Source organism: Puma concolor, chromosome D1 (genome assembly GCF_028749965.1).
Source record: "Puma concolor isolate L17-30 chromosome D1, mPumCon1.1.hap2, whole genome shotgun sequence".
NCBI lineage: Eukaryota > Metazoa > Chordata > Mammalia > Carnivora > Felidae > Puma > Puma concolor.
In genome coordinates, this window is record NC_141676.1 from 17,577,254 (window position 1) to 17,601,644 (window position 24,391).

The 24,391-nt window shown below is 61.1% G+C and overlaps 2 protein-coding genes across 3 annotated transcripts; one reads left to right on the plus strand and one right to left on the minus strand.

The window, feature by feature from the left end:
• The first annotated feature begins 1,312 nt into the window (after window positions 1-1,312).
• On the plus strand, window positions 1,313-3,561 carry FREY1 (Frey regulator of sperm-oocyte fusion 1). The gene is made up of 3 exons (XM_025929182.2): window positions 1,313-2,927; window positions 3,143-3,216; window positions 3,404-3,561. Exons 1-3 carry the CDS (start codon window positions 2,824-2,826, stop codon window positions 3,523-3,525), a joined length of 300 nt encoding a protein of 99 aa, XP_025784967.1. The 5' UTR covers window positions 1,313-2,823; the 3' UTR covers window positions 3,526-3,561.
• Window positions 3,562-3,633: 72 nt separating this feature from the next.
• Window positions 3,634-22,555, minus strand: MAPK8IP1 (mitogen-activated protein kinase 8 interacting protein 1). 2 transcript variants are annotated; one of them, XM_086677597.1, is made up of 12 exons: window positions 22,385-22,555; window positions 11,751-11,856; window positions 9,536-9,826; window positions 7,857-7,938; window positions 6,730-7,542; window positions 6,475-6,550; window positions 5,703-5,875; window positions 5,390-5,499; window positions 5,166-5,282; window positions 5,002-5,072; window positions 4,783-4,881; window positions 3,634-4,456 (listed from the first exon to the last, which is right to left on the minus strand). In XM_086677597.1, the coding sequence occupies exons 1-12, from the start codon at window positions 22,483-22,485 to the stop codon at window positions 4,384-4,386; spliced, it is 2,112 nt and encodes a 703-aa protein (XP_086533723.1). In that variant the 5' UTR covers window positions 22,486-22,555; the 3' UTR covers window positions 3,634-4,383. The 2 variants fall into 2 exon arrangements, with proteins under 2 accessions (XP_086533723.1, XP_086533724.1); XM_086677598.1 differs by lacking the exon at window positions 22,385-22,555 and adding an exon at window positions 12,948-13,083.
• Window positions 22,556-24,391: the final 1,836 nt, after the last annotated feature.

The following is a 24,391-nucleotide window of genomic DNA, read 5'->3' on the forward strand; positions in this document are numbered from 1 at the left end:
GCTGGAGCCTGACAAGTGGTGGGCCCGGCTTGCCGCAGAGGGGTACCTCAAGCCCTGAACCCCCAGTTGGCGGCAGCGGGCTTCTCCCATAGGCAAAGTAGGTCAGCCGCCAGCCGGCACTGGGGCTGATGCTGGGAGCCTGAGAGGCTCTGGGGGAAAGCCGGGTTCGGGTTAAGGGGGTGTGAGCTGGGGTCTCCTCACACTCTCCCTGCCAGCTCCCTCCGGGCCGAGTTTCCCAGGCCCACACTCGCTGCTGGAGGGGGTGCAGGGACCCAGACTGAGCGACTGAAGCCTGGTCTTTGTGCGTGTTCCGTCCCCAGCCTCAGCCTCCGCTCCCGTCCCCTTTGCCCTGTGAACGGACCATACCCTCCTGCCGATTTCTAGCCAGATGAGCGGCCCTTTAAGTTCTGAAGGTTCCATCTGCACCAGTGTCCGCCCTGCCTCACCTCCTCTGACACCCTGGGGGGAGCCACTGTAGGAGGGGCCAGCCTGCCTCTGCTCCCCCCCACCCCCCCAGATGCTTCTGGGAAAGGCACACCCGGGTCCTGGGCTGGAAAGCGAAGGGACCAGTCTTCAGGTAGTCACAGCTTGAGGCCCTCGACCTCGTGTTGCGTAGAATGACTGTGGCCGGGCACTTGCCCTGTAGCGGCCCTGGGCCTGGTGCTGTGCATTCCGCAGGGAGTAAGTACAGGTCTCCTTGTCGGCCGGCTCTCAAGGACCGGCGGAGACACGTGTAAGTGCATGCGGCGTGCCAGGATAGGTGGGCGTGTGGACGTGCGAGTCTAGGTCGTGAGAGTCTAGGTCGGAGGTGGGCGAGTGGGGGATGCTTGCTGCCTAGACTGGCGCCTGCGGAGAGCGATTGGTCGAGGAAGCCTCCCTTCAAGCAGGCTTTCAAAGCGGTAACACGTCACAGTCACAGCCGTGTGAGCCGCTCCTGGGGTGGAAGGGACGGGAGGGCGGGAGCAGAAGGGATGAGCGGGAGGGGAAAGGCAGGGCCAAATCCAACAAGCCATCGCAGGCCGGGTGAGAAGCTCGGACCTGCCTCCGGAAGGCGGGGGGTGGGGGGGGTGGGGGGGGGGGAGAGTGGGGAAGGGGCCACTCTGAACCTCATCCCGGGGGCACCTGGGTGGCTCAGTTGGTTGAGCGACCAACTTCGGCTCCGGTCATGATCTTGCGGTTTGGGAGTCAAGCCCCGCGTCAGGCTCACTACTGTCAGTGTGGGCCCACTTCTGATCCCCGTTGCCACCCCCCACCCCGCTCTCTCTCAACAATAAACTTTTTTTTTTTTTTTTAAGTTTACATATATGGAGAGAGAGGACCTGTAGGGGAGGGGCAGAGAGAGGGGGACAGAGTCTGAAGCAGGCCCCGCGCTGACAGCAGAGAGACCGACACGGGGCTCAAACTCACAAACTGTGAGATGGTGAACTGGGCCGAAGTCGGACGCTTCGCTGACTTGAGCCACCCAGGAGCCCCAAAAAAGAAACATTAAAGAAACCCCGAACAGACCCAGTGGCCTGGTGCAGGGGTGCTGGTGGCAGACCATGCTGGAGGGGGAGCACGGTGACCCTGGCGGCAGAATGGGGCCGGACTAAGGTCGTGGCAGGGCGATGGCAGGGTGTAGGTGGAACCCAGGCATGCCTTGGGACCCGTTGTGGATAGAGGGGAAGACTAGCATCTCAGAGGCAAGGAGGGTGCGCGACGAGGGACTGAGTTGGGCAGTGTCCAGAACCCGTGGTTCCCAGCGGTGGCGAACTGTGGTGAGGACGGAGGGTCCCGGCACAGGTTTGTGAGGGACAGTTGTGTGCAAGATGCAGAAAGGGAGATGACCACGGGGAGCTTAGTGTGTGGGCTCAGCACACGAGGACAGTCTGGACTGAGACACCAGGGCTTGTCAGCCTTGGGGCACTGAGGACCAGGAGCCCGGGCCGTCCCTCTCTGGGCCTTGGGCACCTTGGCAGTTACCAGGGTGGGGCTGGACCCCCAGTAGGTCGCCGTCTTAGAAGCGGCCGTGTTTCCAAAGTGCAGAGCCCCACTCGGCCCTCGGGGTCTGATTCCACGGGTCTGGAGTGGGGCCGAGGGTCTCGTGTTTAAAGTCTCTGAGATTCCGAAGTGAGCCGGGTCTGCGTGGCACTAACGGGGCTGAGCGGGAGTCAAAGAAAGGGCCCCATAGCGGGCTCTCAGCCTGAGAAGAGCCTGTCTGCATGCTGTCACACTGCATTGGTTCATTCAACACATTTATTGAACGTCCGCCGGTGGTGGTTGGGGGTCCTGCAGTGAACAAAACCAGTTCCTACCCTTGGCAAGCTTCCACTCCGGGGCGCAGGTGGCAGGCTTTGCCACCAAACTTGGACCCTCCCTGCCCCGCCTCGGGAGCGGTGGCAGGACCCGTGGAGCCCTGGGGCCACGGCACTGAAAGCTTTGGGGAACAGTGGGGAGGTCCCTCGGAGCGGGCTCACTGCCAGTGGCATCTCTGAGCAGGTCGAGCGGCCTGCTCTGGCAGACAGTCCTGGCATCGCTGAGGGAGAGCAGGTGGGGACGGCTGGGGCTCTGCGTGACCTCCCCGTGTGCCACACGTTGGGCACATACGTATGTACACCTCACAGATGAGGAAACTGAGGCCCGCGAATGTGACGTCCACCTAGCAAGAGGCAAGGCTGGGGTTTGAACCGAGATCAGACTCCAAAGGTTTGTGCCCTTGAACTCTTGGGCAGTGACACCGAGCCCTGGAACTAATGCCCTTTGTGAGGTGGCCCTGGGAGTTGGCAGTGGTTCCGTCCTGCTGGGGGAGGGGCAGGCAGAAGCCAGGGTCAGGGACCTGAGGAGATGGTTCTCGCCATGCTGGGGGCTCTGTACCCCAGGGCCGGGCTGAGCCTCTTCCTCCTGGACCTCGTCTTGGCAGCCGCACTCCTCGGCCCCCAGCCACCGAGGTATCTCCCGGGGTCAAAGGGTCGGGGGTCCACAGGGCCGGGGGCCTGGAAGGTGGGTGGCTCTGCCATGCTGCCTCCCTCTCCCCTCCCCTGAGGACAGGCTGGTGCCATTATGCTGGGCGTCGAGGCTCACCCTGTCCCCTACCCTGGGCCTTGACAGGGGAGGTGGTAGTGGCCTTTAGGGCCAGCGCTGAGCACCCCAACATCTCCCACAGGCCTCAGCGATCTGTTCCTGAAGAATTTTCAGGCCCTCTAGAACTCTCGCAGCCATTTTCCGGCCTGGTGGATGGTAGTATCTCTCAGCCCTGCCCTGCCCCGCCCCTCCCCCCACCCCATGCAGGACACATGCCCTAGGGGAGGGGCACCCGGGTCCCTCCTCTAGGTCCTCTCATCCCGCCCGAACAGCTCTGTTCCGGGGCGGGGGGTTGGGGGGACTTCAGTGGAGTCCTCCTACCACGCACACCCTCTTTTCTCAGACTATGGGATTCGACCCAAGCACCCCTGGCCACGGGGGCCTCGACCCCTGCTCTCCCAGGCCCAGCAGCGCAAGCGGGACGGGCCAGACATGGCAGAGTATTACTACGACGCACACCTGTGACGGGAGCCCCTTATAAAGCTATTCTGGGCAGCAAAGGCTCGGCCTTTCCTGGGATGGACACCACCTGGGCGCGGGAGGGGCCCAGGCAGACACACCCACTGCGGTCCAGACAGGAAATGGCACTTTAATAGTTGTGGCCAGGGTGACGGGACCAAGGTGGGGCTACAGCTGGGGCAGCCAAGAGGCCCCGGCTGGCCCGGGCCGGTCCAGAAGCCTCCTCTTCCTGCTGGGACGGGGCCCCGCTGCAGCTCTCTCCTTCCCTGGTGAGGTCCCACACGTGCCAGGGGCCAGCATGACAGCCACCCGGAGGCCACACAAGTGACGGAGCTGGGAACAGGGACTGCACCCCCACCTGCTGCCGTTTCCTTACTGCGAAGTCCTCGGGAGGTGGTTGGGCTCAGCCTGAGCTCAGGGCCTTCGGTTGGGGCTGGGAGTTGGGGATGGGACGGGGCGGGCACCAGCAGGTGGCACGTGGGCTTTGTCGAGGCAGGAGTCACGGCCAGAGAGCCAGAGGCCCCGGCAAAGGAAGTGACGCCAAGGACGGGACAGAGCCCTCTGCTCCTACCGTGGGCATCCTTCTTGGCTAGAGGCCTGACACCCCTCCAGCCCCGCCCCTCCCCAATCCCCGGGCAGCCTGCTCCGTCCTCCATAGATGAATCTAGTCCCATATATTACAATAAACTGCGTTCGTCTCTCCCCATAAACCCCGCCCTCCCCCCCCCTCCGCCAAAGGCCCCCACTTCCCCACCCTCTGGTGGTGATGGGCCCCCCTCCTCGAGCAGTGCCGAGTCCCGTCAGCAGCCAGCTGGCCCGGTGCTGGCCCGAGGGCCCGGGGATGTAGAGGGCAGGGCAGCGCCGCTACTCCAGGTAGATGTCTTCCGTGGGGCAGGTGTACTCCACGAACTGCTTGTAGAACTGCTGGAACGCTCTCCTGGGAAGCAGGCAGACACACAGGTGACGGGACGAACAGGATCTCCACCCAAGGTTTTCAGGCTGGAGCCTCGGGGTCCCCGGGTAGGGATCCAGTTCCCCCGGCAGAGCTGCTCTGCTCTGTCGTCTACACACTGAGCTTCCCGGGTGCCGCTTCAATTCAAGGAAGGGTCCAACCGCCAAAAAGTGTGGGAGCCACTCCTCGACACCACCCAGCCCTGACTCCAGGCCGCGAGGTGTGCAGGGCAGCGGGGACTGGGGTGGGCCAAGCATGAGGGGCGCGCTCTGGGGCCGGGTGCTTGGCAGGATCCATACACGCGGACATACCCCACGGATTCCGCCAGGGCTTTGGTGGACTCCTCGGACACAAAGACGTGGCAGGCAAACCGGTGGTCAGCAGGGTGCTTGGTGATGAACCCAAAGTACCTGTGGGAGGACAGGACGTGGGCTCAGCCCCCCTCCCCCCACATACTCGCAGGCCCAAGTCCTACCATGATAGCTCCAGGCCACCCCTTGACATTTCAATCTCTGTCCCTTCCCACTTACTTGTTGTTCTTTGGATGGTATCCACAGAAAGAGATGTTTTTTAACTGGAAAAAGTGGCTACATTTATTCCCCTACAGAAGGGAGAAGAGAAGCAGGGGTCAGTGGCATGCAGGTGCTACAGACATCTGGTGGGGGGGCCTGGGGGCTGGGACCCGGGAGGTCACCTTGGCCTCCTGGGAGTCATCAGCCTTGACGCCTATCTTCACACCCCGCACGCTGATCTCCAGGACGCAGCTGGATGGCGGGTTAAAGTGCACGGTGAGCCGGCGGGTGGTGGCGATCTGTGGGCGAGGGATGAAAATCAGGCGCTGGATGTCCCTCTCCCCAGGAGAGGACGGGGACCGGGCTGGGGATGGGCGCCCATCCGAAGGGAGCGGGGAACAGGCACCTTTTGCATAGCAGCACAGAGCACGTCGTTGCCCTTGTGATAGGGGACCTGTACCGAGCCCAGGAACTTCACCCGGAACTGGTCCACCCAGTCGCTGTTTTTGGTCAGGGCTGGAAAGCAAGCGGGAAGTGAGGAGTGGCAGAGCCAGCAGAGGGTGCCACAGTCCGCGGACGTCCCAGCTCAGCTGGGCCTCGCTCTTCTCCCGTTGTGAAAGGGACCTAATGTCACCTCCGCGAGGGCCCTCCCCGGTGGGTCACATGAGGCCAGGGCGGAGGCGGGGCCTGGTGGCACCGAGTAGGGGAAAGGACGCTACCTGCCATGTGTTCAGGCTCCTTGGTGACCTCGATGGCATAGTAGGCGGGAAAGACGCCCCGGGCGCCTGTGCGCATATTGTAGGCCTCATACCAGTAGTCCTCGGCCTGCAGCTCCACCAGCAACGGGTCATCCACCTCCAGCTCAAGTTCGTCTTCATGTCGAGGCACAAACCTGTCCCCGGCAAGGGCACGTGAGGAATTCACCACCAGGGCCTCCCCAGCCGGGCCAACCGTCTACTCCCCACCCCGCTCTGGGGTCAGGCGCCGCAAGAGCAGCATTAATTCAATAAACATGTGCAAAGTCTCCTGAGCGCCTGTTAACGGTGCTGGTCCCTGCGGAAGAGCGAGGTCATGCAGACACACACCTGCCATCGAGGAACTTGTGGGCTGAGGGAGGAAGTGCCCAGAGCCATTGGTAAAACAGAGGGAACAGGAAGTGAGCACTTCTCTGTGGAGGAGGCTGGGGGGTGCGCCCTGTGTACGGTCAGGCATGGTCTCTGCTGGGCACCTTCCTGGGCTCCTGCCCCCCCAGCCAGACTAGGTGCTCCGTCCCCGGGCCTGGCAGCGCAGCACTGCGGAGGGCCACGCCGTACAAACCCATCGCACCATCACCCTGCTCGGGAGTTCCGACACGGTGGACGCCATCCCCCTGGGGCCGAGCGGAGGGCTGAACGCCAGCTCCAGGGGCTGGGTCTAGGCCACACAGTGATGGCAGAGCAGGGAGGGGGCGTCCCCGCTGCCGCCTGGCCAGCCCGACCCCGCTGCTCTTACCTGAATATGGCCCGGTGTGTCTGCTCCTGCTCCTCCCCGTTGATGACACAGGAGAAGAGCCCGAAGGACTCCGCACCTGCAGGTGAGGGGGATGGGCTGGAGGAGAACGGTCCCACCTCTAGCCGAGGTTTAGGGGGCAGGTGGCAAGCTCTTGGTCCTGGTGCCTTGAAGCAGATGGGTGAGGCCACCTCCAGGAACACCCTCGATTCGCCTCTCCCCCTCCCAGGCCCCCCACCGCTCCTGCTGCAGACTCACTGGAGGAGCGAGAGCGGCCACTCATGAAGACGTTCAGGAACTTCTTGGAGAAGTGGACGTCGGGCTCGTCGGGCGTGGAGTCCTCGGAGAGGCAGGCAGCGGGCCGCGGCCGGGGGGCCTCCTCATATTCCTCCCCAATGGCTGACTCATAGGGCGAGGAGGCAGAGGCGCAGTTGTCATAGACGGTGGCCGAGTCGCTCTCGTCGCTGTAGTCTCCGAAGCACGGCCGCAGGCTCACCAGCTCCAGCTGCGCGTGCTCGTCCACCACCAGCGTGTACTTGACCGAGTCGTAGGACAGGGCGCTGGTGTCCGAGCTCAGCGAGGCCCGCGGAGGCGGCGGTGGCTCCCCCAGGCTCCCCCGCCACCCTCCGCCCGGGGGTTCGGCCCGCTCTGGAGACGACAAGCAGTCGAAGCCCTCGTCCTCCTCACTGATGGAGGGGTGCGGCCGCCCTGCAGTGGAGGGGTAGGTGGCAGGGTCTGGATCGGAGCTGACCGACATCCGGCTCTCAGCCGGCGGCAGGAAGGCGGAGGTGGGCTCTGCAGGGTCCGGGGGCCTCTGCACCGGCGTCAGGTAGATCTCCTCGGTGGCCTCTAGCCGCACGTCCGCCTGGTAGTGGATGCGGTCTCGATGCGAGTGGCCGCGGCTGCTCGGTGGGGCAGCGGGGGGGCCACCGGGAGGTGCCATCTGTGTGGCGGCGCTGCGGCGGCAAGGGCTGTCGGTGGAGGTGCCTCGATCCTTGGTGGTGGCGGGGCTGCTGGGGGGCGGCAGCTCATCGCTCAGGCAGATGTGTTCATGTGGTGGCGTCTGCTCCCCTGGAGGGCAGGTGGGTCAGTGTCGGCGGTAAAAGCGGGGAGCTTCGCCCCTGACTCCCAGGCCACCTGCCCCCTCCACTCAGCATGCGGGACACAGAAACCAAGGTGAAGGCTCCCCGGCACGAGGCCACGGTGGACTCTGGGGCCAGTTCTCTCACTGCCACCCCAGCTGACTTCAGATGGGCCCGCTCAGGGCTACGGGACAGGCAGTTCACCTCAACTCAGCAAGACGGAAACTGCCAGGCTGGCTCTCTAGAGGGGGAAGTGAGACAGGGTAGGTGGCGGTCCAGGTACGGGAAAGGGTCCTGACTTACCTGTCTTCAGGGGTGAGGATGATCGAGACACCCGATCCTGCCAACTGTGCTTCTTGCCCAGAGAATTATTATTCAGTGTGTCCTGTGCAGAAAACAAAAGGCCCTTGTGACAGAAGCAGTCAACAGTGCCCGGCACAGGGAGGCCCCGGCCCTGCCCCCATCAGGCCATCCCTAGGCCATTTGCTGCGCACGCACCCCCAACCCTCCTCGAGCAGGCAGGAGGGGTGGCCAAGTCCCAGCCCTCCCAGCCAGACCTACTGGCTCTAGACGGCTCTCCCTCCTGGCTCAGGGAAGCTGGCCCTCGGGGGAGATGCTCTTATCAGCCTCAACAAAGGTAGTGATGGCCAATATGTGTGGTGGTGAGTGGGGGAGGAGTGGAGGAGAAGCAGGAGCCATCTGGGGACAGAGCCAGACCCCCAGTCCCAGACACTGAGGCTATACATATAGATGCTCACTTCCAGCCAAGTCCTGGAGCTCAGCAAGCTATAGCTTAGGGAAGGGACAGGGACATTCTAGTAGAAGCTGGAAAAAGGATGAGGAAGGGTCTCCCAGCAGCTGGCCTGGGGAACTGGGATGAATCATGCAAATGATGAATCAGTAACATGGTTCCCAGACCCCTCCAGGAGCACATGACTGAGTTATGACAGATGTAGCTGTCAGCGGCCTTCCTTCCTGGATCTCCAGGGCTGCCCATCCCACATCATTGGTGCCCTGGAACCCCTCTCCACAATGCCTGCCAACGAGGCTCCCCACGAACTATTTAGGCCTTCTCCCCTGGGAACACTCTCATAGGCCCTCACATTCATGAGTCTGGCTGCCAAAATCCACCCCAGAGGATTCTGGGAAAGGGACCAATCCTTTCCCTGTCCCTTTCCCTGCACCCCCTGCACCCTCCACCAACAGCCCCACCTCCCTGGGCCCCTCCTCTACACCTCTCCAGCCGGGGCCTGGAAGACAAAGGGCCACAGCCGGCTCTCCCCCACCCTATTCAACCCTCCTTGGCATCCAGCCACCCAGCCCAGGGGCCCCAGGCCCCCAACTCAGCCAAGCAGCTCCACCTCCCATGTCTCTTCCCTGCCTTCTGGGAATTCCCAGCTGCCCACATCTCAAACTGGCGGCTGCTTCTGAGCTCCCCATCCCCACCTCTTCACAATTCCCCATGACCTTTCCCGGAAACGACCACTTTAGCTGCTCTCTTCTCCAGGCCCTGCTTCTGCCCTTCACCAGGAGCCCCACACCCTAAAAGGGAAACCCTGCTCCAGCCTGAGGTCCAAAGCTCCAAATCCCTGCGACCCCTCAAAGCACTGTTCTGTTCTCCTAAGCCCCCACTGCTCTCCTTACCCAGATCCTTCCACTGTCCCCCTCGGCTCCTTCATTCCTTCAACCCTCTACGAGGCTCCAAACCCTGTCGGCCCCACCTGGCTCCTCTCCTTTAGGGCAGATCCCACCTGCCCACCGAGACCACCTCCCCTGGGACCTCCCACTTGGGAAGTCTCACCAGGCCGACTTCTCCCAGTGCCGGCCAGCAGGTCCCTCTCCCGCAGCCTCTCTTCGCGCCTCCAGCCTGCCGGCCTGCCCACCCTCCTCCTCCGCGAGTTGCTCTGCGCCCCCTACGCCTCGCGCGCCCAGTCCCCGGGGCACCACCCCTTCAGCCCCGCCCCACGCTGCTCGCGCCTCACCTGAGACCGCGGCACCTGCGGGAAGAGGTTGAGCGTGGTGGGCCGCTTGGGCCGATATGTGTCCCCACTGCCCTGGCCCTGGCCCTGGCCGCGGGGCGCCGGCTCTTGGCGGGGCTCGGCCTCAGGCGGCCCCGCTCCCGGCCGCCGCGCCGCGCGCTCCTCCTCCTCGTCGTCGTCCTCGGCTCCGGGAGTGTCCCCCGCCGCGTCGATCAGGTCCATCTGCAGCATCTCGGCCTGCAGCCGGCTCCCCGCGCTGCCGCCGCCCCCAGACAGCAGCCCGGCGCGCGGGGGCTGCGCCGCACGGACGGAGGGGCGTCAGGGGGCGGGGCCGCGTCGGGGCGGGGCCGAGGCCGCCGCGCACCGCCCCACCGCCCGGGCGAGTCCATTCCGCGGCCGCAAAGGGGGAGGGAAGGGGACAGGGGCAGGTGGCCGGCGAGAGGGGGCCGCGCCCTCCCGCCCCTCGCCCCTCGCGAGGACTCGCGAGGCCGACTCCTCCCCAAGCTAGTCGGCGCCTTTGGCGGTCTATGCCGCCCCCCTCCCCGCGCTGCCCCCTTTCCTGACTCTCTGCACCCTCCCGTTCCCTTGGCAACGGCCGGTGACCTCACCGGGGTTGTAAGCCGAGCCCAGAGTGAGGTCACCGCTGTTGCCATGGGGACGCAGGGTCGCCAAGGAGTTCGGGCCCCACAAGGGATGGAGGAGGGGGAGGTTAGTGTTTGAAGGGGGCAGTGACGAAAACTGGGAAACCAGTCCCAGCCAGGCGAAGGATGGAGGAAGGGCCGCAGTGCAAACAGAAGAGGGATGCAGGGGGTGGGGGGGGGGGGGGGGGTGGGGAGGGAGGGGGGAAGGGCAGGTGGGGGCACCGGCACGCGGCACCTCTCGACAGTCCCAGTCCGAGGACCCTCTAACCTGGGTTTTCTCTCGGGCCATCCTAACCTTGATCATTCAGAGCCCCAGTCTAGTTTCAGCTCTGCCACTAACTCCCTGGCACCTTGGACAGATCCCCTGACCCTTCAATTCCCTCTCCAGTTAACTGTCTCCCAGCTTCCCAGAGAGGTGAGGGCTTACTGGCAAGAGTGTGTGAAAGCCCCCTAGAACTTGTCTAAGTCCCCACAGGGTACACCTCTAGCTAGTACTGCCTCAGGGCCCTGGCTGGTGGCAGGGACCACCCTCTCCCAAACTCTGCTGGTGCATGTTAGGTGAAAGGGTGGTGTTGGATTCCGGAACAGGTGTATGACCTTAGGGAAGCTATGTCAAGGCCCTGGGACCATTCCTCACCCTTGCTGGCCTGGCCGTGGGGGTACTGGAGGGTTATCCTCATCCCTTGGTTTCCCCTTGCCTGGCAGAGCTTACAGAATCTCTGTAACAGGCAACAGGAGTTCAACCCAGAGACAGGCACCCCACCCAGCTCACACCGCAGCTCTCCTTTGCTAACCATTCTCCTCTAATACCATGTCCACTTTAGCCACCCATCCTCCTGGGTGCTGACAGAAGCTCTGGACTCTGCAACCTAGTCCCGTGCTTTGCCTCCTATTTCCTGGCCAATGGTTCCTTTCTTCCTGTTCTGAAAAGACCTAGGGGGATCCCTATCTGACCCAAATTACCCGCATGCTGAGGACCCCCTGGCAGGATTCAGAACTTAGGGAATGGAGAGAGCCATCTGTCCTATGACAAAGCCAGGAGGCCAAAAGCAGCAGCAATGCTAGGGTAACCCTCCAGAGGATCCTTTAGAACTGCAGTCCAGGGAGGGTCTGTGGGGCTATGTGGTGTGATTTGGTGCAATGGCAGCCGAGGGAGTGCCTTGGCTCTTTTTTCCTGTCCCAAAGCACTGCAGACTCTAACAGACTCCACCCTGCTCTGCCTCAGGCCCTCTGCCAAGGCTGCTCTGGAAACAGTTTAGGGTAGTGCTGATCCTTCCCTTAACTCTAGCCCTAACTGCTACTGCCCTACATCTGAAGACCTCCTGTCCTCTCCCTTCTTGTGAGCAGTGGAAGGAGCTGCCTCTTGCCTTAGCCCCTGGCCCAAAAAAAAAAAAAATTCTGATCGAGCACCCAAGATGTGCCACGCATTGTAGTGGATGTGTTTCTTGGATGTCATTTCATTTAATGAGCATGCCATACAGACCCTGAAAGTCCTTTTGTAGGTGTGGGGATGCCTTCACTCCTGTCCCTACCCATCCTGCCATCCCACTCAGGGGCTCCTGAAAGCCCACTCTTACCCGCAAGGACAGGGTGTCTTTGCACTGCAGGCTGATGCCACACTCCTCGGTGATCTCTGAGAGGTCTTCATCCTCAAACTCCTCCAAGCTGATGTCGTGGGTGAGCCTGGTGAGGACAGGAAGCCAAAGTTACCAACCCAGGAGGACTACTTAGTCCACTGATGTCTCCCTAGTACCTCTTCCAAGGGGCAGTCCCTCGAAGGCAAATCACAGCCCCCAGAGCATGGGACTTATCCACACGAGCCAAGACAAGGGGTAACAGGCAGGGAGAGGGGAGGCTCCAGGCTACTCCAGCTTATTCCATTTGGTTGCCAACCAGGAGGCAGTGCCTAGAAGGCCCAGCTGGTCAGAGCCTCAGCTCTGCCAGAGAAATGCCTCCCAGGGTCAAGGCAGGTGCCAAGGCCAATTCACCCATGGAGAATGCAGAGGTGAGAAGTGACAAGGGATGCCTGGAGTAGGAGGGCTCCCCGTGCAATCCCTGCAGTGACAAAACCTGAGGTGCTGGCAGAGGCCCCTCCCCAGCCTCAGAGGAGTGCTCCATGCCCCCAGCCCAGGAAGACCGATGCCTCGTGAGCCCCGGGAGCAGGTGAAGGGAGATCTGGTGTCAATGTGGCTAGTTTCAGCCTGTTCCAGGAGAAACTACACCCCCATTCGGTGTTCTTCATCTCATCTCTTCAACCACAAAATCGCCTTGCCCAGCACACGGATCCTGAACAGAAGGCTGCAGAGGGTCAAGGAAGGCCTGGGGCTGGGGCTGGAGGTGTCATGAGCTCAGGAGACAGACCAGAGCACAACTCTTAACTGGCTGTGCTAGAACCCTCTACCCCCAGGCCAGCCCCCACCCCACTGTAGTGACTGTCCGCTTGTCCCCTACACTGGCTCACCCCTAGCCCTGGGCACTCTACATGGCTTGGTGTGGGTGGGACATGTGAGAGAATTCTGTTGTGGAAGTTGGGGAGAATTCTGAGCCTTTTCCTAAGTAAGACAGGGAGATTGAGGCACAGAGCAAGGGAGACCCAGGAGTCCAAGGTCAACCAGGAGAGGTGGTGGCCCAGCCCCCAGCCCCAGCCCCAGCCCCAGGCCCACATCCCCTGCCTCTTGCCTCTGTCAGACCAAACAGAAACCCAGAGCTCCATGGAGCTGCCCCCTAAATGCCCCCCCCCCCCCCCCCGCCCCACCAACCCCTCTACCCCCTACCAGCGCTCCCACTGGTCCTCCAACCAGCTGTCATTGTCTGGGCTCGAATCCATCTTCGGCACCAGCTTCATGGAGAGCCCTGCCCGGCCGGGGGGCTGCAGGGCCCCAGGGCCACCCTCTCATGCCCAGCAGGGTTGGGGGGCTAGGGCTCAGGGCAGGGCTGGGGCCTCGGGCCTCCACTGCCGGGGCCTGCCTTTCTGCGTCCTGCCCGCAGCAGAAGCCTGGGGAGCTCATTAAAAATAGATGGGCCAGGAGGAGAGGCAGTGGCTGCAGACCCAGGCCCCAGCCCCAGCGCTTCCCAGCCCAGCCCTCAGCTGCAGGCGGCTTCCTTCCCGGCCTGGCCCGGCAGTTGCAGTTGCGCTGAAGCCGCTGCGTTGCCGCCTCCCCCTCGGGATCGGATCAGGTTACTGCAATCGATGCCACCTGCCCTTCCAATGCCCCTGTCGGGGGCTGGGATGGCCCCCCTCCTTGGACCAGGCTTGTAAGCAGATGGCAGAAATCTGGGATGTCTCCCCCCAAAAGCAAACCCTGATCTGCTTTAAAGGGCCAGCGCCACACTCAGGGCACCTGGTGGTGAGATGGGGTGGGGGTGGGGGGGTGCTTCTGAAATTCTCCATGAATGGACGCCCCCACCCACACAGCAAGGCGCTCAGCCCTCACACCTCATCAGAGAGGCTTCCGTGGGGCCAGGCAGCATCCAGACAGTGCTGCCCGAGGTGGGTCCGGGCCGCCTCTATTGACAACCTGGATGCAGGAGAGAACTCTGTCACCTCCCGGGGTTTCATCTTTCAGCACTCAGGAGGGGCCTATGGGTACAGGAGGTTCCACAGCCAGGGCTAAAGGCAGACCCTGTATGGACCCCTCCCGGGGGGGCTGGAAGGTAATGAGCTTTCTGCCACTGCGGAGTGCCATAAACAGAGGCTGGTAGGCGCTGGAGGGGACGGCAGAGAGGGGTTCTGACCAGGACAAGGGAGCTGGACAGACAAGGTGCTCTTTAAGGCTTCTTCTGACCTGGAGCCTGAGGGTGGTAGGCTCTCAGGGCTGGGGGATGGTGTGGTGTGGAGGTGGGGGTAGGCTGCGGACGATGGTCCGGCCCAGAAGCCACGGCAGCCCCGTTGTCTGACCAGTGCGGCGCGACACCTCGGGCCTCGGGACGAGAACCCAGTGGCCGGCGCTAAGTAAGTGGTCAAGACGCATCGGCTGCCTGGAAAGTCACAGAGAAGACCCACTCCTGCGACTCGGCCAGCATCAGAGAGCTGCAGGGCGCCTGGGCATCTGACCCAGAGGTGCCCTCAGGCGCCCTGCTCTGCCAGTAATCCTTGCACACATCCGCATCTCCTCCTCGCTGCCGGGTCCCAGCCCAGCTCCTGCCTCCGCAGCTCCAGACCTCCCCACTGGCCTGCTTGCCTCAGTGTCCCCATGCCGGGAGCGCTCCACCCCACCGACCATCAGGCGAAGCTGCCAGAAACACCACCCTTCTGCCCCCTACTCAAAGCCCCCTAAGGTTCCCTGCTAGTGGCAGGCCCCTTGGCTTGGCATTCAAGGTCTCCAGTTCCGCGTGTGACTGCCTGTACCTCCCGCACTTGCCTCCCCAGGGGTCTAGTCCAGTGCTCGGATGGAGCACCTGGCAGGCAGGCTTCTCAACCTGTGCTTGCTGGGAGAAGGCTCGGTTAAGCCCACTCTTCTGGGAAGCCCTCCCGGTCCCCCGTCACCCCTCACCTGTGCCTGGTGTCGCCACCTGCATGGATGCAAGGTGGTGTGGCGGGACAGACAGGACCAGGCCTCCCTCAGACAGCCCGCCAGGCTGCTCCAGAGGTGGATGGAGCTCACATCGCCCACCCTTGTGCCGAGCAGGTGATGGCACACAGGTCCCCACCCTCCCCGCTCCATCTGGACTGTATGCTCCTGGAGGGTAGAGCTCGTGAGGTCACCTGGCACACACAAGGCCCTCAGGACACGCCTGCCACATGTTTGTCGAGGGACATCCTTAGCGTCCACCTGCTTCTCTCAGGCCAGAGTGTTCAGGGCAGGCCCGCAGCTCATCTCTGCACCCCCCCGGCGTCCCACTGTATCCCACTTCTGGGGACGGCGGGTCTGGGGGCAGGCAGGCCCAGCCGTGAGGCCAGCTGTGGGACACGGGGGGAAAGAGCACCGGGCCGGGCTCGAAAGCCTGCACTGGTGTCCTGCTGCGGTGGGGGGGGGGGGGGGGGGGGGGTGAAGGGAGCTGCTTATCTGACCTCTTCCTCCTCACGAGGCAGGATGGCAGAATGGTCACCACAGCAGGCTTGGAGACAGGAGGCGCGAGACCAGGTCCTGACTCCGTCACTGATGAGGCTCGGGGCCGCCAACCCTCTTCGTGCCCTGCATCTCCCCGAATCCTCACTGCAACCTTGGGAGAGGGTTTTATTTTGCCCCTTTTCCAGATGAGGAACCCTGGGGCGCACACGGAGGGCGCCGAAAATCTAGTTTCCCCACATGTAAAATGAGCAACCCCCCCCCCCCGCCCCCGCCCCGACCTCAAAGGTGCTGCTGAGGTTGAACACAGTGGAGCGTGTGGATTGCAGAGCGCTGTGAGGAGGTCACGACCAAGGAACGGGGGGACAGACAGGTCGAGCAGGCCCCTTGGTGAGTCACCCCCAGCCCCTGCCCTTAGCTCCCGCTCCTCCGGGCACCCATGTCCTGGGTCTCCAGAGGAGGCCCTTTGTGGAGGGAAAGCTTAACGGACCCTTGAGTCCTCCAGGCTCAAGGAAGGCAATTGTCGGGAGGAAGGGAGATGGAAGGAAAAGCTGGAGGGGAGGAGGGAAGAGGAGAAGGAAGTGGGCCCCCAGATCCGGCGGCCTTGGCGGCTTCCCTCCGGAGGCAGCTGCTCTTGACCAGTCAGGCCTGCTTTGCCCATTCGGGTGAGATGGTTGCTGAGGTCCCATCCACGTTAACATTTGGTGACCCCGTGTCGTGGGTTTGCTCTCCGGAGACCTCCCTGACCTTTGGAGTCTATATATCTGAGGGCCCCCTCTTCCTGTAGTGCTCTCCCCCAAATGAACAAGCATGTCTTTGTGCTCTGGTGCTTATTACATGGCCCTCTCCCTTCCACGTGCCATCTTGTCTCCTGCTCTCCTCATCCCACCGATGGCAGCCTAGCCCTCTCCCGTTTGCCGTCTCAGCCCGGCAGCAGGCTGAGTCAGGAGTGTGTGCAAAGTAAGGGTTAAGTGGCAAAGTGCTGAGGCTTTAGCTGGGCAAGGCCAAACCCGAGCCAGGCATGTGGCTGTCCGGAGGCCATTCCTGTCTTCCCCTTCCTGGCTCTCTGGAAGTGAGGGAGGGATGCCAGCGGAGTGACCTTGCGTCCTGGCCATGGTGCCCCACGGGCCCCTCTCACAACACAGAGCATCTGCGGTTCAAGCGCCCAGCCTGTCCCTCTGCCGCCCTGTGTGTGCTGGGCAACTAGCCGGTTTCCAGTAGTTCTCAGTTAGGCTGGTTTCCCATTTCCCTCTGGCTCCCCTACAGGCCATTCTCCACTGGGCAACCCAAACCAGCACGTGACACGCAAACCTGGTCTTGAAACCCCTCCCCAGCTCAGAATCCCTTAATAGCTTCCCCCTGGCACTTAGGGAAAGGGGCCAAAATTCCCTGTGGCCTGAGGCTCCTTAGGGCCTCCCCGAACTCTAGGGTATCATTGCCCCCCCCACCCGGGTCCCTCGAGGAAGCCTTCCCTGACCTCCCTGACTAGGCCAAACAGCCCTGCTCCTGGCTTTCTCAGGCCCACTTACTGGTGGTTCTGGATCACGGCGATTAGACCTTTGGTTTCTGCGATCAGTGGGGTGGGGTGGGGGGGCTCTACGGGGCGGCGGGGGAGGGCTCCCCTTAGGGGCTGTTGGTCCACAAGGGCAGGACCGTGTCTGTCTTGATCAATGACGTGGTGCCTGATAGGTACTTAATAAACGTTGGCTGAATGAACCACTGGCCTGTTTGGGTTTTCTCCTTAAAATTCTCTAAGTCAGGTGCCCTTTCAACTCAACTTCCTGTGGCCCACCGACGTCAGGATCTGGGGCAGAATGTGCAGGCCCCCAGGGAGGTGCTGGCTGAAACGGTGGTGGGGTGGGGGGAGCCAGCCCAGCATCCTCAGAACTCCCACCCCATGCCACCACCAGCTCTGGGGGGGTGGGGGGCGGGGGGGGGACACTGGAGCCAGGCTAGCTTTGTTTCTCTCGTCTCTAATTCCCTCCCTGACCGTGTCCACACTGTGGACACCGGTGAAAAACGGAGTCCACCCCGGGAAACAAGTCCTACGGGACAGTCCCGAAGTATGGGGTTAGAATGTGTCCGATCTGTTTGAAGCTCTCGGTGCTGATACGTAGCCGGGACTCTGGGATCTGGTGATTTGACTTTTGAAAAGCCACCCTGAGAAAACAACCCCGCATGCGGAAAAGGGTGCGTGTACACAAGGATGCGTATTTCTCCTAACAGCAAACCACTGAAAACAACTAATAGCTCAGCACCAGCGGGCTGGTTAAACCGTGCCCACCCAGGGCACGGGATATTATGCGGTCTTTTTGTCCGATATTACGGAGTCTGTGTGTGAATGCAGAAAATGGCAACTACTCTAATGAGCAAACGGAGCATAATGACCTCGTGGCTTCACATGAGGACTCACACGCAGGAAGAAACACTACCACGGACGCAGCCATGGACACGGTGGCATCTGGGGAGATCTTTTCTCCTCCGCTCCCCTGGATAAATTTTCTGTACTGGGTCAGACCAGCCTAGCGCCAGGCTCTTGCTCCTGGCTCCGGGGCTGCTGGCCTTGCCATGGAGCGGTTTCCTGAGGGCAGGGGGGTCATCGTGTTCAACGGGCACCAACTCCCTACCCCTGTTCTAATCCATGCACAGAGCCCAAGACCTCGTACACCGTAGGTACTAAATGAACGTCTACTGAAGGAAGTGCCACGGCGCCGGCAGCTCTGGGCGCCAGAACACGGCAGGGCCTACAGTTAATGTTGGTAGAGATCTTTTTGAATGAATACAAGGGTAGGGCCACGGGACAGAGGTGACATCCTAGAATGGGTAAGAACCCCTAAGTGCGGATGGCGGCAGTGACCCCACTTTGTGGGATCCATGGAGGGGCTCATGCCAAGAACTCAGAGACCAACTTTAAGGCTCTGCCATCAAAGAAGTGGGGGTGAAACCCTGCCGTGGCCATTGTCTGCCCCCCACATTGGGGGTTCGCTAGGAGCCGAGCCAGGGTTGGGGGGGAGGCTGCCCAGGCCTTAGGGCTGGGGGAGGGTGGCTCCAGCAGCAGCAGCTGTTCCGGTTTCCCTCCTCCCACGGAAACGTCTGCCGGAACAGGCCAGGCTCCGGGGCCCTGGGCCATCTCCCTGCTCTCTGCTGCCCCTTGGGTAGTGATGTTCTCTCTGAGGCTTCAGTGGCCTTCTCTCTTGAGACTCCCAGGGTCTCTGGCCCCAGCCCAATCCTCTCTAGTGATGCCAGGCCTAAAAACAACTGCCTGTCTGAATGCTCCAGCTGGGTCCCCAGTGGTCACCGACCTCAAGCTCAGTAGGCCTCCTACTAATTTCGCCTCCCTGCCCACCGAGCCTCTCATCTCCCACAGGGCACCCCATCTCCAGGGGGCCCAGCGTCATCCTGGGTTCCTGCCTCCCCCACCCCTTATACCAGATACCTCACCAAGTGAGCTAACCCGCCCCCGAAATCTTCCTCATGTCCTCTCCAGCCCCTCCTTGTCACACACAGGATGGCCAGTCTCCCAGTGGTCTCCCTGCCTCCCTGTCCGCTCTCTACCCAGCAGCCTGAGTGACCGTCCCCAGACAGCGACCCAACGCTGTGGTTCCTGCTAAACCTTTGCCGCTTCGCACTGACCCGCTGGCCCCGGCAGCCCTGGGCCTCTGACCTCAGCCACCATCACACCGTCTGGTAAGACCTTGTCTGTCTCCCCTCTACACGGTCACCTGCGTGATGCCCAGGCCCGTGTCTGTGCCTCTGGAGCGTCTCCCCAGGGAGCCCGCCAAAGCGCAAATGTTTGTTGAGTGAGAGATAAATGAGGAGGCCTCTGCACCTCTCAGGTGGCCGTATCTGTCATCCCCAAGGCGGCGTGGTGAGGTAAAAACCACGGCATCCAGACAGTCATGAGGCCTGGGTTCTGCCACTCACCTGCTCTTCTCAGGGAAGCCACTCACACTCTCTGGTCTCCTCCTCAGTAAAAGGGAAGGGGGTTTGGATGAGCTGAGTTTTGAGGCCCCTCACCCCCAGCTCTGCTCCCACATACCCAGGGTGGGCCGCTCGCTGTACTTTTCATAAGCACCCTTTGTCTCTCCCACATGGACTGTCCCTCTGTCCCTCTCCTCTATCCCACCTACGCAGCTCCGTGTAGCCACTGGGCATTTTTCTAAAGTCTCTTTTCTAGAGTTTCCCCTAGAATGAACACGAGCCACTTTAATTTTAAATTCTCTTTTCTAATGTTGTAAGTTACAGAAGTAACCTAGGCTGCTTGTAGAAATGAGAAGTCCAATAATAACTGAAGTATGTGACATCAGTGACAATTCCTCCTCTGATACCACATCCAGAGGTAACTACTAGTAACTGCTTGGAGCATTTCTATAATCAGAAGGAAAAAAAAAAAAAAACCAAACAGAACACTTATTTAAACCAACTACCAACAAACAAACGCTCTCCACCTCTCCCATGTCCACACCATGCTTTCTCCCTGCACATGCTCTCTCTCTGCCCTCAGGGCTCTCTCTTTTCAGGGTGGCTCTGAAATCAGACGTCCTGAACTCAAACCCCAGATCTGCCATTTACCTAGTCTCTTTATGCCTCAGTTTCTTCATCTGCAACGTGGGGATAATACTATCGCTCTGCTTCTATGGCTCTGGCGAGCATGAAACGCTCTCACGCAGAAAGCAGGTAGAACAGGGCTGGGCAAAGGGAGGGCCTCCCAGGGGGCTCAGCATGTCCCACCGTGATTCTCTGACAACATGTTCTTCTCTGAGCTCCAGGAGGACAGCACACAACTTACCCTTAATAATCAACCAAGAAGGCATTACTGAGCACCTACTCTATACTGGGCAGCGGGCAAACCAAAGTTCAGGTGTTGACTCCTTATGCCTTCTGGAAGCTGACAGTGGTGCTGGGGGCACACATCTAGTAACAACACCAGCCCTGCATGAAAGCAGCTCCCCGCAGCCCCTGAAACAGTCAACGCGTGTTGTCCCATTCGGGTCCGCCTGAGTGGTCCACCTCAGGACCACCCTGAGCAGGAGCCAACACTGGCATCGTGGAGAAGAAGAAACAGAGGCTCTGGGAGTGAAGTGCCCAGTCTTGGGGCACGCAGCTAAAAAGGCTGGGCCACACTGCAAACCCAGACCGGCTGGATCCATGACCCCACCAAAGAGCCGTGAGAGAGCGGCGACCATCCAGGGTTAACCCGAGCTGGGCGAAGGGTTATGCAAGGCAGAACAAGGGAAAGGTCAGGAGGGGCTGCTGGAGCAGGCAGGGCAGACCATGTGGGGCCGGAGACACTGCCTTTATTATTCCCACGTGCTGGCCTTGTCCCCACAGCCAGGCCACAGTGTCCTGGAGGGCCAGCCCACGCCTCAGCCTTGGCACACTGCCATTCTCGCCCACCTGGCCGGGACTGGACACTCGCTGGCTGGCATCCACCTCGTCAGTTCCTCTCACTAAAGCATCCATGCTAACCTGTCTGCCGGGGGCAGGGTGGGGTGGAGGGCACTGTCACCCGGGGATCTGGAAGCAGGTAGAGGGAGGCAAAACTGTTCTCTGGGCCAAAGACAGGGCCTGGAGGCAGCGTGGACTGAACACACACACAGGGCCCCAGGCTCTGACTTCCTCAGGGTCCTCAGGCAAGCCACTGCCTTCCTGAACCTCAATCTTGTTATCTATAAAATGGGCAGACCAATACCCATGCCCGTGAGGGTAAATGAGCCTGCCCTAGGAATGCTTTGAACAGTAAGGAGCCATACGGAGGACGGACAGCATGGAGGGTGGACACTTGTTGAACACCGACTTCATGCACACTAAGGAATCAATATTAATTAGCTCGCCTAATAGATGGGATTGTCAGGTCAGCCAGCTAGAAAGTGGTGGGGCTCAGATTTGAACCCAGGTTCCTCTAAGCTGTTCCACTGTGGAGGGGCCTCCTGGTAGGAAGGCAGTATTTGCCCCCTGGCTGGACGTGTTATACCAGGTGGAATTGGTCTGGGACCTCAGCCATTACCCAGAGGCACTACCCACGGAAGCCCCCGCCCTGGAGCCCTCACGCTTGGCCTCCTCCATCTGGTCCCCTCCCTCTGGTCTTCCCGGTTTCTGAGCTGAGGGCCTCCGGGGAGGTTTCTAGTGCTGATGATGCCATTAGAGATCCCCAGGGTTCTCTACACACCTGAGGGCCAGGGAGCCAGCAACCCCTTGGTCAGAGAGAGGCTGGCGCCAGAGCCCAGCTGGGGCCTGGCTGGGGTGGGGTGGGGGGCAGGAGAAGGGAAGGCGCCAGCTCATTAGATAAAGAAACAATGGGGTATATGTAGGCCTCCTCCTAGGCTCTGGAGCAGTTACACCCTCTGCTTCCCCCTCGCCAAATGGGCCCAGGATTATGGTGGAAGGACATCCACCCCTTCCCCATAACACCCGCTGTCCACTTATCTAGAATCCATCTCCCAATTGCCTAACACCAGATAGTGGGCAGAGAGAGGGGTGAAGGGGGACTCAGATCACAGACCTGGGTACTTGCTCCAGCAGGGACACCTTCCACCCAATGTCCTTGGCTACTCCAGGTATGCTCAACCCAGACCTCCCCCAACTACAGCTGGGCGTAGTGTCTCTAAGCCTTCTGCACGTGCACGCACCTGGCCAGGTCAGTGCTTGCCTAATTCTACAGAGGGTCCTGGCCACGCCAGGACGAGGAGTTAGGCCCCTCTGTCCGGGCAGGGCTGGGGGAAGGGCCCACGGCTTCCTCCTTCCAGCACCAAGGTTGCCAGTTGCCCCAAGAAACTGGGACCCACGGGGCGCCCCAGCCTGCTCCCATCTCTATTCGGAAGCTTTCCGACTGGGCATAGGCAAAGCCCTAGCCTGCCTGCCTCCTCTGGGATCTCAGTCCAGACCCCAGGCCCTGCCGCAGTACCAAAGTGGGGGAGAAGGCGGCCTGAGCGCCCCCTCCTCCAATTTCAGTTCTGAATCTCCTAGCCTAGGGCATGGAATGGCGGAGGGAGCTGCACCACGGCTATGCAGCAGCTATCAGCCTGGACTTGAGGCTGAGGGGTTTTCTGCGGACCCTGTCCAGGGAGGGAACCCCATCACCACGCCGCCCTCCCGTTCCAGGGGTCGGGGTGTCAGTGCTGGGGGATGGGGGTGGGGGTGGGGGAAGCCCGGGCTCCTCAGCCCCGGCTGAAGGGCGGGGCGCGGCGGCCGGGGACTCTCACCTGAAATTGGGCGGCGACGCGATGTGTAGCCCCAGGAACGGGGAGGCGGCAGGCGGGGACGCGGCCCCCCCGCCCAGGCCGCCGCTCTCTCGCTCCGCCATTCTCCGGCACAGCCCTGGCCATCCGGGCGGAGCGCGGCGCAGAGGCGGCGGCGGCGGCGGCGGCGGCGAAGGCGGCGGCGGCGGATGGGAAGGAGGCGGGGGCGCGGCGAGAGGCCGCCGCCGCCGCGGGGCTCCAGCTGGGGCGGGTGCGGCGGGCGCACCTGCGCAGGGCAGGGCGCGGCTCTGGACCGCGCGCCGCTCTCGGGACTGGCGCGAGCGCCGCCGCGCGCCCCCGGGCCCAGGCTAGGGTCTCGTGCGCCCCGCCCCGCCCCGCCCACGGTCCCGCCCCTCCGGCGCTCTCCGAGGTGCTGAAATCGCGGCCCCCGTGGCCCCTGGGCTCGGCTCAGCCGGGCTGAGTCCCACACTGACTCTTCTGCCCTCTTCCCCCTTCTTCAAAATCTTCGTGCCCGTGGGGGCTCTGCCCTTCGGGTGGCTCTAGCGCTTGGGTATCAGGGAACTAATGGCGGGACCCTGGTCCCCAGGGCCCTAGTTGGTCCCCAGCAGCAGACAAAGAAGGCGGACAGGAAAAGAGGGCCGTGGAGGAAGGCAGAGAACGGTGAGATGCTTTTGGGTGTGGGCTCCTAGAGCAAGGCAGGTTTGGAGTCAGATGGCATGAAATCACAGCCTGGCTTCCTAAGTGAATAGGTGGTGTGGCCTTGCATCAGTGCTTTTACAGTCCTAAGTTTGGTTTTCTCGTCTGTGAAATGGGGACAATAATGGTCCCTCTCATGGTTGTTGTGAGGATGAAAAGTAATACAAATATGTTGTCACCAGAGGCAGGGAACACCCCACCTCCTCGCTAGGATCCGGGTCTTACCCAACCCTGTCCCCTTACCTCTCATGGACTCTCCCTAGAGGGTCTTCTCTTCAAAGATTGACCCAAGCCCCACCTTTAGCCCCAAACAGCTATTTATGGTGAACTGAACCTTTCCTCCTGGTTTTTCTGTTTCTCCTCCCTCACATTGGGACTTTCTCAGATTTCTCTCCTTCTCACTTGTCATCCCAATTTCATTTCCTGCAGAACACCTCTCTCTTGCACGCCATAGCTGGCTTCTCACATTCTTTATTTTTAATTTTTTTTTTTTTTTTAAAGCAGGCTTGCCCAGCGTGGAGCCCAATGCAGGGTTTGAACTCATGACCCTTGGATGAAGATCTGAACTGAGATCAATAGTCAAAACACTCAACTGACTGAGCCATCCAGGCACCCCTGATTTCTCACATTCTAAGACTAGGAGCTGGCCTTTCCTCCTGCTGCCATAATTGACTTCTTGGGATTCTTCTAATGGTTCCTCTGTTCCCTCCAGCACCTCTACCCCTGCTAACTTCAGGCCATGGCTCCCTCCCGGTCTCTCCCCTAAGAAGTCTAAGCCTGTGAGTTATTTTACAGAGCATGGACTGCTGGACAAACTGCTGGCCAAGGCTAGGGCCCCAGCTTTGGTAGGTCACAGAGGCTCTGACCAAACCTCACTGGTTTCTCTGGTCTCCTGAGAACTGCAGAGGTCCTGTCCTCTACCCGTCCTTACCTCTCTTTGAAAAAGGGGCAAACTATTTCACAACTTGTGGGATCCTATTTGCAAATCTGGACGGCCAACTGGTCAAATTAGCCCCTTTTCCTTTAATGTAGCTCCCAGAAAGCTCTGCAGGAAACAACTCCCCCTCCAGCATCGAGAACATCCCGTTACCTAGTGCCAAAGGTCTTTTCCCTGCCTTTGGGCCTAGAGGAGCGGCCACTTTACCTTTCCTGCTATCTTAGCTCAGCCTCCTTTCATAGGACCAAACAGCAACCACCTGCTGCTCAGATGCCTGGCTTTTGCTCCCAGGAAAGCAGTCATGTCATAATGGCTAATAATTGTTGCTTAAGAGCGTGTGCTTGCCTCAACTAAGAGCGTCCTCAGGTCAGGAGTGT